Source organism: Monomorium pharaonis, chromosome 10, assembly GCF_013373865.1.
Source record: "Monomorium pharaonis isolate MP-MQ-018 chromosome 10, ASM1337386v2, whole genome shotgun sequence".
In the NCBI taxonomy this organism is placed as follows: Eukaryota; Metazoa; Arthropoda; class Insecta; order Hymenoptera; family Formicidae; genus Monomorium; species Monomorium pharaonis.
The window spans coordinates 14,757,614-14,772,759 of record NC_050476.1 but is presented as its reverse complement, the minus strand read 5'-3'; the positions used below and the strand labels follow the sequence as shown (position 1 = coordinate 14,772,759).

The 15,146-nt window shown below is 36.2% G+C and overlaps 1 protein-coding gene across 3 annotated transcripts in view; it reads left to right on the top strand.

Moving 5' to 3' along the window:
• LOC105834461 (serine/threonine-protein kinase PINK1, mitochondrial) overlaps window positions 1-15,146 on the top strand; it is a 67,160-nt gene that overhangs the window by 50,064 nt on the left and 1,950 nt on the right. Inside the window, exon 7 of one of the 3 annotated variants that reach the window (XM_036292614.1) lies at window positions 7,045-9,909. The exons of the other annotated variants lie outside the window; for them this stretch is intronic. Coding sequence (XP_036148507.1) covers window positions 7,045-7,158 — 114 coding nt within the window. The 3' untranslated portion in view covers window positions 7,159-9,909. Of the gene's footprint in view, window positions 1-7,044; window positions 9,910-15,146 lie in introns of those variants that run through there. 3 annotated transcript variants of the gene reach the window in all.

Below are 15,146 nucleotides of genomic sequence, written 5' to 3'. Positions count from 1 at the left end.
CTTTAAAATGAAAAAAAAGAACTTTCCAATACGATAAGTTTTCGCGAAGTTACGATTATTTGAAGTTAAGTGAAATTTTGGTAAAAATTTTTGTTGCGTTAATTTTGTTGCTCAGTGTATATTTGTTTAACAAATAAGTACAACACATATAACAAATATATTGCTTTAAAGTTGCATGGTTGAGATTTTCTCGCAATTCATGAAAAGTTTAATTATAACAAATCTTACAAAATTTAAAAAATTTATCCGAATTAAGCATATTATAATAAACATTTTTGGTAAATATTTTTCTTTAGAAAAACACTTAAAAACAGTTCTAATTTGAACAAGTAGTATCAAAACAAGTACTATCACGCTCCTAATAACACAGGCACACCAAAACAATTGTTTGCTAGACTATACCACTATACCTATATGTTTTTGGAGTCACTGAATCTATTGTCTGTTTTTATTCCCATTACATCAAGTTTTGTCCCTAACCTCAAAAAATATCTCTAAATTGCTAAAAAGGCCCTTTTCAGGTTGAGAAATAAAGCATGACCACTATATCTATGTTTTTGAAATCGCTGAATCCGAATTCGTCTGCTAAACGTTATCACGTTACCATTTGCCTTTAACCTCAAAAAGCCTCAAAATCGCTAAAATAACGCTTTGAAACTGAACAGTAAACACTGGCGGCTGAAATCTGTAGACAATAGGCTACTTATGGTTTTGGGGATATCGAATTAATCTTAACGGGTTAGAATTCCGTTTTAACCCCAAATATATCAATTTCTATTTATTTTTTTCTATTGTATCTAACTCTTACTCTCAAAAGATCTATGGAGTGGCTTTCTTTTACGCTTGATTTCCTTTTGTACATTTTTTCTTTTTAAAGTTTAACAGTAGTCAACCATCATATTTATATCTTATCTCCATTAATAGCGACGCTTTATTACTTTTAAATCTTGATGAAATTGTTTTTTGTTTTTCACTATAATCTAACTAAATTCATTGGGAAATAATCGAGAATAGAATTTAAAAAGTGTAGCTTCAGATTTATCAAACATCCTAATTTTCCAAGGTTTTTTACCATATCCGTTATTATTTGTTCGTAGTTGTCATTTTTATAATTGCCCAAAAAGTTTGCTACAACTTAAAACTAATCTAGGCAGCCTTCTCATTTATTGACTTGATGAAATTCTCATCTTTTAATAGGTAATAATACCATTTCTCTAGCTTTCTGGCTACCCCTCCCCTCTCCATATCCTATTGCAAAATTCTTTTCCCCATTCCTCCAACTCTTTCCTTCTAAATTTCTACACTTCCTCTTGAATTCCATCTATCCCGGCCACTTTCCCATTTTTTATTCTTATCTCTTCTAAACTCCTCACTGCCCACCTCTCCTTCCTCGTCCATTTCTCCTTTTCTTCCCCCCATGATGACCCTTCCTTCTACACCTTCCACCAAGTTTATAAAATGCATCCTCCATTTTTCTCAATCTCTTTGTTCACTCTTTTCCTTTCCCTTCTCTGTCTATCTACTATTGTCCACAGATCTTTCTCTTTTCTTGCCTCCAACGCTTGCTTTTCCCATCTTGTATTCTCTTTCTCCTTCTTTCCCTCACATAACTTCTTATATTTTTTCTTTTTTTTCTATACTTTTTTTTGCTTTATTTTTTTCTATTCCCGCAACTTATATCTTCTTTTTTTTTCCTACATTTTTCATTCCATTATTCTCTTCCCCTACTCCCTTCCTTTCTTTCTCTTTCTACCTTTCCACTATCACCCTTATTTTCTCCCCCACCTTTAATCCTTTCTTAAAAACTACACCCCTTTTTATATTATATCCTTCATATCCTATTCTTTTTCCTCCCTTTTTGCCTTCTCTTTTGCCTCCCTTTCTATGTCATCTGTATCGGCTGATGATCCGAATCCATCTTATCCTTACTACCATTTTTACTACCCTATTCTTTATCTCTCTATTCCCTATACTCTACCAAGATGTTGCCCTCCCTATTTGTTTTATTGTCTTTTGATCTCCTACCTTTGTCTCCGTTTTTTTCTCTTTCCTCTCCCTCCTCTCTTTGTCTCTCTTTCCCTTTCCCGTTCTCGCATTAAATCCCCTCCCCCTTTTACCAATATCTTCCACTCTTGCTCACTACTCCCTATCCATTCCTCCAATTCTTGCAATGTTTCTTCTTTTTTCCTCTTCCACATATATCCTCCTATCCTTTATATTTTTCTTTCCAACATTATCCCTCCTACTAAAATTTCCTTTTTTGCCTCTATCATTACACATTTGTCCGTTATTTCCTTTTTTATTCTTATTATCATACTCTTTATCGCCCTTTTTCTCTTGCATTTTTTGTCTATTTTATCTCCCACGCATATCTCTTCGACAACCTTTCTTGTAGCCTACTCCAATCCTTCTTTTCTATTCATGTCTCTACTAAACATAATACATCCCATTCCTTTAAACCTGTCCAAAAGTTCCTATATTTATTCTTCAAAACCACTACATTCCAATCACTTTTTTCTTCCCTCTTTCCTTTTTCTTCCCTCAAATTCCTGATTTTTCCCTTGTTATCTTTCTCTCTTTTTATCCTTCCTTTCTCTTTCTCTTTCTTCACTTTTCTTTTCGTTTTCCCCCCAGCCTTCAACACTTCCTTCATTTCATCCTACTGTTGAAGGATGGAAGGGGAAACGAGAAGGAAAGTGAAGAAAGAAAAAGTGTAGAGTTTACATCATTAATCCAAATTCTTTCATATCCTAACCACGTCTTTTTTTTTCTCCTCCCTCGCGATCTTCTCCAACCTTCATCTCATCCTTCTTTCCTTTCACGTCTAATCCTTCTCTATTCTTTCCATCTTTTCTCTCAATCTTGCTTGTTTGAGAATGCCTGACTCAGTCTGTTAGGAGGAAACGACTAGCTCAATTTGCTCGATCGGGATGTTCTGCTCTCTTGAGATCAGTGGAGGGCTTTTATACTCTTCATTCGGTGGTGAGGGGAGTCGGAAACGTGAGAGAAGAACCATACGAGGTGAGGGATAACGGTCCTGTGATGTGCCTCCGTAGGCAGCGGCGGATGGCTTGTTACAACACAAATATGTTTGCGCGTATGTTGTGTTGGAATCTGTTCTGATTTTGTGCCGTAAAGGAATTGTTAATTAGCAATTAGTTATTTTATAAAGCAAAATCAGATCAAGCAGAATAATTCATAGCGTACGAACAGTATATTTTTTGTAATGGAAATTAGTTCTTATAATTTTTAGACATTATGCAAAACAATTTCTCTATGCAGATATATTGGAAATAATAAATATAAATTAATTTAAAATCCGCTTATTTTACACAACATTAATATTAATAGTAAAAACAGACGGTAATGATACCAATTAATTGGACGAAACAATTACGAATTAATAATTGACTCAACCTCGAGACAGCATTGGTAGAGAAAAAATTACAGGTTTTTGTCATGTTTACAACAAAGAATCCTACTCAAAAGATGCAGGAAAACGCGAAAACATTCAGTTTGCGAAAAGCCTATCTGCGATGAACATTGTATTGACAATTAAATGTGTTGACAATTAATTGCGTTTAATAAATATAAGTACCCAGTGAACACATTTTATAGCGGCAATATAACATGGAAGTTACATGTAATTTAACATTGTTATTCTTGTGATATGTAGGTGCTATATGACATGGAAATAACCTGTTACGTAATATTTGTTCTACGCAAGTGATTTAGCTGTTATACATCGTTTTGGCGTTACAGTTATTCAACAAAAATTGTATAATCGTAACATAACACGTTCGTATCAATGTTATTACGGAACGATGCGTCGTAGTTGACTCAGAAATCAGACATTATAACATCGTGAATGACAGATCTATTTAATAATAAAAAAAATTATTATAAAAATAATGTTTTCAAAAATAACGGTTTGTCTACAATTACTGCGCACAAAAAATGCACAAAATCTAAATTCATCATGTGCTGAACAAAAACAGAATAATAAATGTATACTATTCAATTTTTCTTAGAATTATGATCTATATAGTTAACCATCTAATTAATCATTTGAACGCTTCAAAGATTAATGCTAAATAGATCGCAATTTCCATCAAATTATTAAGGTTATGGAAAAAGATAAATTTAACAATGAAATTAATAAGTAAATAAATTAATGCTATTTATTTTTAATGTTTTGCAAAATTTAATTGCTTTTATAAAAAATAATATAGTCGCATCAGTTTACATATAAGTATATGTAGACAATAACAAGTACCCATATTGATGAGTCAAATTGGCGTAGCAGGTAGAGTACAAGGTTCGTAATTCTAAGGTCCCGGATTCAAACCTAGCAGCGGCAAGTAAGAATAAAATAAAAAATAACAATTTAAATTTAATTAATTAATAAAAATTTATTCTAAATGTAGTATGTGCTGTTGATAAAAATAATTTCAAAAAAATGAAATTTTTATTTTATTTTATTTTTCTTTGTAACTGTTGTGTAACGGTTAGATAACATGTTATATTGCTGAGTCGGAAATTGTAACTTACATGTAAGTTACGTGTAATTTCAGAGTAACGTAACCTGTTATATTCGGTTACATTGCTGTTACACTGCTGCTATATTACTGTGTTCACTGGGTATAGTCTAATTTACCTTGAAAGTTATTGTAATTGTTTATTTATTAACCCTTGTAACCTCAATAAAATATTTATCAATATTATTAATTGATTCTCCGGTCAAAAGATAATTTTTCATTTAGTGGGTACCCGGGTGTGCCCGCTAACCACATGTACTTTAACGTTATTTAGGTTTAAAAATTAAAAAAAAAATTACCAGTACGTTTTTAGTTTCTAAAAGAGTTAAATAATGGGGATTTGGAGGCTTATGTCCAGATTTCAATTTTTATTCAAGTTATAAGCAAAAATACGACGAAGTGGGCATCCGGGTAACCGGATGTGCACATGAAGGTTAGTTTTCTCCAGCTTCTTTTCCATTTTTCTTTCTTGCTTCTTTATCTCCCTCATTTTGTTCCTCAGATTCTCCTTTATTTTAAAAATATCCTTGAACATTTTTCTCATCTCCATCATTGCCTTTCATAATTCCTCCCTCCACCTTCTTGGCAAAACCTTTCCTTTCTCCTATCCTCCCTTCTTTTCTTTCCTCTTTCTCTTCATCCTCCTCAATCATTCCTCTACATTTCCACAGCTCGCCATTCTTTCTCTCTTTTCCTCACTCCCCCTCATCCCACCCCTGTAGTTCATCCTCAATACCCCTCCCTTTCCGCGTCCTCCTCAATCATTCCTCTACATTTCCACAGCTCGCAATTCCACCGTCACCCTTTATCCGCAAATGCCTATACGCGTGCGTGGACAAGTGCGCTATCTGCCGCCTATCTAGAAGCCACCTAATTCTTGCTTTCCCGCGGCAGTACTCGTATGTTTCTCTTTTATATCCCACTTTCTTACGGCCAGCCTGCTCTCTTTCTCTCTCTCTCTCTCTCTCTCTCTCTCTCTCTCTCTCTCTCTCTCTCTCTCTCTCTCCTCTCCCTCTCTCTCCCTCTCTCTCTCCCTCCCTCCCTCTCCCTCCCTCCCTCTCCCTCCCTCCCTCTCCCTCTCTCTCTCTCTCTCTCTCTCTCTCTCTCTCTCTCTCTCTCTCTCCCCCCCCCCCCTTAGTATCTTTTCTTTGCTTCCACATCCTTCAATTCCTACACCCCGGCCCTTCCTTATATTCACTCACTCTTTACTTCCTTCACTCTCGCTCTCACCGTCCTGCTCTAACTTTTCTAAAAGCCTTCACAAAATCCACTTCTTTTCACGTGACACTTTCCTACGCACCGGAAACGAAAGTTCTTTACCACGCATATGTTTTTATTTCTAACTTTTTTAAAATAATTGCCATTGATTTTTTTATTTTGGAGGTTGTTCAGAAATATAATTTTTACAATATTGGTTGAGTGAGTGCCAGATGCGCACAGTAATAAACGGATACAGCAGGCTGAGTGAAACGGACACAAACTAAATGCGCACAGACCAAACGGACACAGTCGCAAACCCATGTAGTGCAGAGAATGCTTTACACGCGCGCGCGCACACGCACACACACACACGGGGTGGGTGCAAGGGGAGGCTTTGCCCCTCTCCCACACCCATCCCGTCGATAGGGTGCCCTGAAAAATCGCAACTCATGTTATAAGTCCGTTTGTTACTATGTCCGTTGGTCCGTGTGCATTTGGTCTGTGTCCATTTGTTACTGTGTCCGTTTACTCAGTCTGCTGTGTCTGTTTATTATTGTACGCATCTGGAACGCTCCCTATTGGTCTAAGTTAGAATTTTTTAATTTTTTTTATAGTAAATTATGTACACATATATTATTTTTTGAATAGTAATTACTAAAATATTTTCTCTAGTAGTATTCTGTAGTAAATAATACATTTTTCCTTTTTCCTGCAAAATCCATAAATTCTTTAGGTTTAAAATTAAAAAAAACATTTTATAAAAAATGAGCATAAATAAGAAGTTTGATATTATAGCGTCAACTTTTCAAAAATTTATATTAAAACCTAGAAATAATTTAGAAAGTTTGTCTTAAAATAATTTTTATGAATTTTTGATGACATTTTTTTAAGTACTAAAGTATTCAGAGTATATAAGAGTAAAAAAACTAACTTTTAATCTTATGTTATTTAAAAATAAAATATCGTAAACAAAATTAGAAAATAAATTCATGGTTCTTTGGCTTTCCTTTGTAAAATATTTTTGAAAATTTTTTTACCAAGATACCTAATTGTTTTTAACGTAAGAGAAAAATCTCAAATGTGAGCTTTTAAGCATATATATATTGTGTGTGCGTTTGTGGGAGCACGCGCTTGCGTGTGTACATATACAAGGTGTTTCAGAGGTATACATATATAAGGTGTCAATTGGAAAAGTTGGCATGTACGTATTCCTCATGAAAAACTGAGTCGAAAACTGATGTCAATAGCAAATGTTGAGGAGTCAATAGTTTTTAAATGGTGAGCTTTTGAAATTTTCCAACCACAGGTCGTGAAGCTCGCGCCGTCCGGTGCGGCGAAACCAAGCAACCGGCCGAATGCTTTGACGAGTATAGCTAAACGGTACAGTGCCGAACAAGTATTGTACTGCACAAATCTGTGAAATTTCTATTAACATCTATTGCTGTATTCTTAAATCGAGTTCAATTTAATTGATAAGAAATAATATCAGTAATAATAATATTATTACTTGCTTACTTAGGAACTTCCGTTTTCGGGGCCGAGTGAGTTAGATGTGTACAGTGTGCCGGTAGTATTCAGTATGAGATTATGAAGTGAAAAAAGGCTATAGAGAGAGTAGGATACTTGAGTGTGGCTGACAGGGATTGAGTGGAGTGTGTGGGTGATAAAAGGTAGAGTGGGAGAAGAATGGTTCAAAGAAAAATAGAATATTATTTGGTTGAGTGGACGAAGTTCGATGGACAACAGAGTAGGGGCAACGAATAGATAGGTAGATTGAAGACGGGCGAGCGAGAGAGTAGGGAGTAGGAGCGCGGCTTGGTGGTTTAGCTGGGAGGTAAAGGATAGATAAAGCGAGTTTAAAAGAGGACGATAAAAGTAAAGGATATGGAGAGAGGGAAAAGTGATAGCTGTACTTTATTAGAAGATTTTATACCAAGAAATAAAATAAAAGAGTAGAAAAGAATGGAGGAAGTTAGAGGATAGCGAGATCACCGACAGGAGAGGATGGGGGTGAGTTAGATAGAAGGTTGAAGGATTGGAAAGACGAAATGGAGAGTTTAAAGATTATAAAGGCTGAAATATAGAAGGAGTTGAAGGAGGTTATACAAGAACAGGAAGAGAGGATGAGAGAAGAAATAGAAGTTTAAAAAATTAAATTAAGGAGTTTAAGGAGAGGGAAAAAAAGAGTTCAAGACGCACAGAAGGAGTTAAAGAGTAGGATAGAGGTGATGGACATTGGAGGAGATAGAGTACTAGAAGGGAGGATCAAGGAGATGGAGAAGATGAAAATGAAAGATAGAAAGAGATAAGGAGAAATATAATAATTAGGGGGTAGCGGTAAAAGAGGAAAAGAGGAAGTGGGTATTTAAAGATATAGATGCAAAAGTTACGGTAAAGGAGGTAAAAAGAATAGAGATGAAAAGGAAAGGGAGGGAAATGATGGATAAGGTTTGAAAATGAGGCATAGAAGAAAGAAGTATGGAGTAAAAAGAGGAACCTGGGAAGTAAGGAAGAAAAAAATTTTAGAAGACTGGACATGAAAGAAAAGAAAATGACGTGGAGGTTAGAGATGATAGCAAGAACAGAAGAAGGGAAAGGAAACAGGGTATGGATAGGTTATGCTAGGATCAGGATTGGAGAGAGTTGGAGGTGGGATGAAGAGAAAAAGATACTTAAAAATGAGAAAGGAGAGATGAGGATGGAGGAGTTAAGGGAAGAAGAAAGTGAGGGGGAGAAGAAGGGACGAGAGGTTGGAGGAGAAGAGGGAGTGAGAATCACTTTCTCGAACGTGGCGGGGTTAGGGAATAAAAATAAAGAATTTTGAACAGGTTTAAAAGAATGGATGTGATGTTTTTGATAGGAACGTGGTTAGATAGAAAAGGATGGGAAGAGGTGAGGAATACACTACCAAAGGGCTTTGAGTGGGTGTGTAAAATACAGGGAGAAAGAATAAAAGAGGTAGAGCGATGGGAGGAATGATTGTTGGAGTTAAAAGAGAATTAAAACGGGGACTTAGATAGGAGAGCGTCCCACATGCGCACAGTAATAAACGGACACAGCAGGCTGAGTGAAACGGACACAGTAACAAATGGACCTACTACATGGGTTGCGACTTTTCAGGGCACCCCTACCGACGGGCTGGGTGCGGAAGCACCCCTTTGCATCCGTGTGTGTGCGTGCGTGCGTGCAAAGCATTCTTTGCACCACATGGGTTTGTGACTATGTCCGTTTCACTCAACCTGCTGTGTCCGTTTATTACTGTGCGCATCTGGGACTTACTTTAATATAGTATATCTAGGAGAGGGGATTATGTCGGTTAAAGTCAAAATAGGTAGGGAAAGCTAGAAGATCGTAGGAGTGTATGTAAAGGGTGAAGAAAGAGGGAAATCACAATGCAAGTATTAAGATTGGTTATGGACATGAAGGAAGGAGAAACTAGAGTAATAATAGGGAATTTTAATGAAAGGATAGGTAGGAAAAGAGGAGATTGGATAATAAGATGAATAGAGTGGAAGAGTGGAATGAGGGAAGAAGACGGTCAAAGGATAATAAGATTGATAAAGGAGGAAGAAAGCTATTAAAGATGATTGGAGATTGTGAGTGGGAAATTTTTAATGGGAGTGTGGCAGAAAATGAGGGTTTACATACATAGGAGGTAGAGGAAGCACTGTGATCGATTATGTATTGGGAGATAGAGAAACGAAGGAAAGGATAGAATGTTAGTAGAGGATAAGGTAGATTCGGATCATTTCTTAGTAGAGATAGAACTTAAGAGTGGCGAGTGAGAGGACAATGAGAGAATAAAAAGTAGAAATATAAGGGAGGTCTGGGACGAAGAGGGTAAAAAAAGGTTTAGGGAGGAGTTAGAAGGGGATATGGGACAAGGGAAGCGCCAAGGTTAAATGAAGAGTCGGATAGGACGGAAAATAGAATTAGAGAGGCACTAAGAAAGACAGATAAAAATGAGAAAGGGAAAGAAGAATAAGAATTGATGAGATAAAGAGTATGTTGATGAAAAAACAGGTGAGGGAGGAATTAAGAAGGTGGAGAGAGAGGAAGAAAAAGAAGAGGACCTTCGTGGAGAAGAAAAGGGAGTGTAAAGATTTATGTGAGAAAAAAGGAGGAAGTGGTGGAAAAAGCAGAAGAGGCTAAGTCAGAGAGTGAAGTTTGGGAGATAATAAATAAAGATAGAATGAAAGGTGAATGAGAGGACAGAAATGGAAAAGTGGAGAGTATTTCATGTGCTTACTGGGGAGTGTTGAAGAAAGAATGGTAAGGGTGGGGGGAAGGGATACGAGGAAGGAGGAGAAAAGGATGAGGAGGAGGTAATAAGTAAGAAGGAAGTGAGAACACGCGGAGGGAATTGATGGAATCCCGAATAAAGTATGGAAGTTGGTGAGGGGCAAGGTGGGCTGGAAGAGTGGATGGTGGAATTGTTGAATAGGCTGTGGAAGGGAGAAGATTGGCCAAAGAAGTGGAAGAAGGGGGTAGTAGAGCCTATAATGAAGAAAAGGGAAGCGCTGAAGGTGGAGATTCTATAGTATAAGGACATAACTTTGATCCCCTGACTTTGCAAAGTGTACTCAATGATCATAGCTGAGAGGTTTAAGAAGGACATTGAAGAAAAGAGGATAATTCCAGACAATCAAGCAGCTTTTAAAAATAATAGAGGTACAATGAATAATTTCTTTATATTTGATTATGGTAAATAGATGTATAAGTAGGAAAAGAGGAAAATTGGTGGCGTTATTTGTGGACCTGAAGGCGACATTTGATTAGGGGGATATTGATTAATATGATAAGTGAGGGGGATGAGATGGATTTGATAGAGAGAGTGGAAATTTTTATTAAAGGAGACGAAAAGCAGAGTTAGAATAAGTGAAGAGATGTAGGAGGAGTTTTGGACGGGGAGAGGAGTGAGACGGGGGTGTCCGTTAAGTCCGCTACTCTTCAACATTTTGATAGCAGACCTGGAGGAGGCTATTGGGAGAGTTAAGTGGGGGGAGGGTGAAGTTAGGAAAAAAGAGGGTGTATACGTTAACATACACGGATGATCTAGTTGTATAATAGCGGAAGAGGAAGATCAGATGAAGAGTATGATAAAAAGATTGGAAACGTATTTACAAGGGAACCTCGCGAACTCGAAAATTTTGATTTTAATGAAACCTGGCATAAATGTAGAGGGGGTAAATACATAAATTTAGAAATTTTTTGTAGCTGCCCAAAAACGGTTTAAAAGGGTGAAATCACCTTTCAAAGATTGAAACATTTTTCGTTTTCTCGATATATCTCGTAAACTAAACAAAATATTAAAAAATGTTTTATACAAAAGTTTTACAATAAAAGTACTTCTATCTAACTACAGTAATTAAATTTAAAAAAAAATTTTTTTAACCATTTTTTTTATTTAAAACAAAAATTTTTTTTCAAAATTTTATTAATGTAGTTAAATAGAGATATTGTTACCATAAAACTTTTGTATAAAACATTTTTTGATATCTCCAACACTTTTCGAGATATATCGGAAAAGGCAAAAATCTGCTTTACACTATGCACTGAAAAAAGCTTGAGAGAATGCGATAGCACCGTAACGGAGAACGTTAAAAAATATTTTGAAGAAATTTTTTATTAAGATTTATTTATGATATTAAATATAATATGAGATACTAAAAATATAATAAAATAAAATAATATAAAATATTTTGTACAATATAATAATATGTAATAATATAATATAATAATGTCGCACGTGAATGCATGCTGATGTGAGTGAGAGAGAAAGAGTAAATAATATTAATATAATATAGTAATATAATAATACAATATAATATAACATATTTATATCCAGATTTCTTGGTCCGGATCCATTAGCGTTGACATGCCAAAGAGTCGACGCAGATCGACGACATCTGCCAATCCAAATCGGCCATATGATTTGTCAATTAAGGCATTATTTCGCTCTCTGTCGATCTTGCGAAAGTATCGCGTCCAAAATCTTTTTCTTATATTGATAAATCCATATATGTGGATGTTATCGAGATATATCCATATCTAGATACAAAATTAACATATTTTAGTGTGACATACGTTGAACAACAATATAGTTTGAATCAGGGTAATGAAAATGCAAATTATTATATTATACAAAATATTATTTTATATTATTTTATTTTATTATATTTTTAGTATCTCATATTATATTCAATATCATAAATAAATCTTAATACAAAATTTCTTCAAAATATTTTTTAACGCTCTCCGTCGCGGTGCTATCGCATTCTCTCATGCTTTTTTCAGTGCCACAGTGTAGAGCAGATTTTTGCTTTTTCCGATGTATCTCGAAAAATATTGGATATCAAAAAATGTTTTATACAAAAGTTTTATGATAACAATATCACTATCTACATTAATAAAATTTTGAAAAAAAAAAATTTTTTTTCAAAAATAAAAAAAATATTTAAAAAAATTTTTTTAATTTAATTACTGTAGTTAGATAGAAGTACTTTTATTGTAAAACTTTTGTATAAAACATTTTTTAATATTTTGTTTAGTTTACGAGATATATTGAGAAAACGAAAAATGTCTCAATCTTTGAAGGGTAGTTTCACCCTTTTAAACCGTTTTTGGGCAGCTGCAAAAAATTTCTAAATTCATGTATTTACCTCCTCTACATTTATGCCAAGTTTCATTAAAATCAGAATTTTCGAGTTTGCGAGGTTCCTTTGTTAGATGAAAGGAATGTAGCGCTAAATGCAGGGAAATCAAAGATAATGAGATTTAAAAAAGAAGAAATTAGTAAAAGTAGAAAAAGTTGGTGGTGGAAAGGGAGGAGAGAGAGAGAGAGAGGGAGGAGAGAGAGAGAGAGAGAGAGAGAGAGAGAGAGAGAGAGAGAGAGAGAGAGAGAGAGAGAGAGCAATACAGCTATTTGGAATTAATGCAGAAAAACGGGGGACAAGACGCTCAGATAAAGAGGTCTGGGGGAGGAGGCTATAGCTTATGGTTTATTCGACAGGTTAGTGTGGACGGTTGTGTTACGGAGTGGAGATATAGAGATGGAAAGAGAGAGAGTGGAGAGGCTAGAGGAAAGGTATTTGGAATAAACCGGGATAAATGTGAAAGAAGAGATTTAGAGGAATAAATTGGGAGGTAGAGCAAGAAGAAGGGCGTGGGGATATGAAAATAGGTTGGATGAGGAGAGGGGCAATGAGAGTTGGCAAGAAGATGCTTAGAGGAGGTAAGAATGAAAGGTAGAATGAAAATGGTCTGGGGTGGAAAAAAGAAAGAAAGGATTACTTTGAGCATAGAGGATAGGAACTAGAGGAGATAGTGTAGAGGGTTTTGAGGTTATTCTTAGTAAGGATAGACAGTTGCAGAAAGAGGAAAGATGGGGGAGAATTAGAGAGTCGGAATATATTATATTAGGTGTACAACTTTGCTTCCGCCGTTTTTTTTTTCCGAAATTCGAGGCTTTATTGTGAAAAACTAGTTATACATTTACGATTTAAAGTTGTCCATCGCTGACCACTACTTTCTCCCATTTTTCTGGCAGTATACGAATCCCACGTTGAAAAAACTGATCATCTTTTCAGACGATCCACGAATTGGTCCAATTTTTCACTTCTTCATAAGAACGGAAGTGCTGGTCAGCTTGTGTCATTGATCGAAACAAGTGATAGTCAAAGGGAGCAATGTCAGGAGAATACGGCAGGTGGAGTAGGACTTCTCATTTCAACATTTCCAAGTATGTTTTGTCGGGCTTTGCGACATGGGATCGAGCATTGTCTTGCTGCAAAATCACTTTATCGTGTCTATTGTTGTATTGCGGCCGTTTGTCTTTTAGTGCTCGGCTCAAACGCATCAATTGCTTTTGATACCGATCACCTGTGATTGTTTCAGTCGGTTTTAGTAGCTCATAATACACTACGCCGAGCTGGTCTTACCAAATACAGAGCATGACCTTGGAACCGTGAATATTTGGTTTGGCCGTCGACGTGGAAGCATAGCCGGGAAGTCCTTATGATTTTTTGCGCTTGGGGTTATCGTAATGAACCCATTTTTCATCCCCAGTCACAATACGATGCAAAAATCCCTTCCGTCTTTGCCTTGCAAGCAGCTGTTCACAAGCAAACAAATGCCGTTCAACATCTCTCGGCTTCAACTCGTACGGCACCTAATTTCTTTTCTTCTGAATCATTCCCATGACTTTCAGGCGTTTTGAAATGGCTTGTTGAGCTACTCCCAATGATCCTGCCAATTCTTACGTTCGACACGAGTCTTGATCAAGTAATGCCTCCAATTTTGCATCTTCGAAAACCTCTTCCACCGCCATGTCAGTCTTCGACGTCAAAATCACCGTTCTTGAAGCGTTGAAACCACTCTTGTTCTTTCACTAATAGCGGCCTCACCATACTATTTGAGAATATTCGATGAGCCTCAGCCGCAGATTTCTTCATATTGAAGCAAAAAATTAAAACCCACAAATGACGAGAATTCGTAAGCTGACATTTTCAATCGAGAATAACTTTATGATGCAGACACAAATTGACTAATATTTCGATGGCGTTATGTTTACAAATGCCTAAGCTTATTGTATAATTTCTACAATCTGTTTATTTTGACCACCACTTACCGCTACAGCCATCGATTGGAAAACGGCGGAAGCAAAGTTGTACACTTAATAACAAATAGTATAAGTGTGTGAACGAGGAAGGGATGCCAAGGTATTTATAAAAAGGGTAAGGAGAAAGTAGGTGGAATTGAGTCATGAGGTTTAGGTTTAGGTTAAGTAACGGAATGAGAGAATAGATATTGGGTGAATGAAGATAAGAAAATGTGTAGATTATATGGAGGGAGTGTAGAGACCTGGGAGCATGTGTGGGAGCAGTGTAGAGATTGGGGAAGAAGCAATGAAAGTTGGCAAGAGGTAGTAAAGAGGATTTTAAAAACGGAAGGAGAGAAAAGGGGGAGAGAAGGGATGAGGAGGACGTGGGAGAGATAGAAGAAAAGATTAAATAATTAAGGCATAGGAAACGAAAGTCCCCAGTACGATGGTGTGTGTGTATGTGTGTGTAGCGGGACGGGATGTGAAGGCAGTAGCGCTTGCTGAAACACCTACGCGATTAGTTGTAAGTTAATAGATAAGTTTATGTTGTAGAGATTGTAAACCCTAAAAGGAAACAATAAAGAATGTATTCTATTTGCTTACTTCGAGTCTTTCACTGTGTTCGAGAATTATTTCGATACTTCCGTCGGCTGCCAAGGTGGCATCTGCCGGGCTAGACTAATCTAGATCGTGGAGTGCAACTTGCGCATGCGTGCTTTAAGGCGGCGGTTCACCTTTTACACGTTTCGTAGTATTCTAAAGCTATTGTGTTCTCAAGTAAACATAGGATCTTATACGGAAATAAG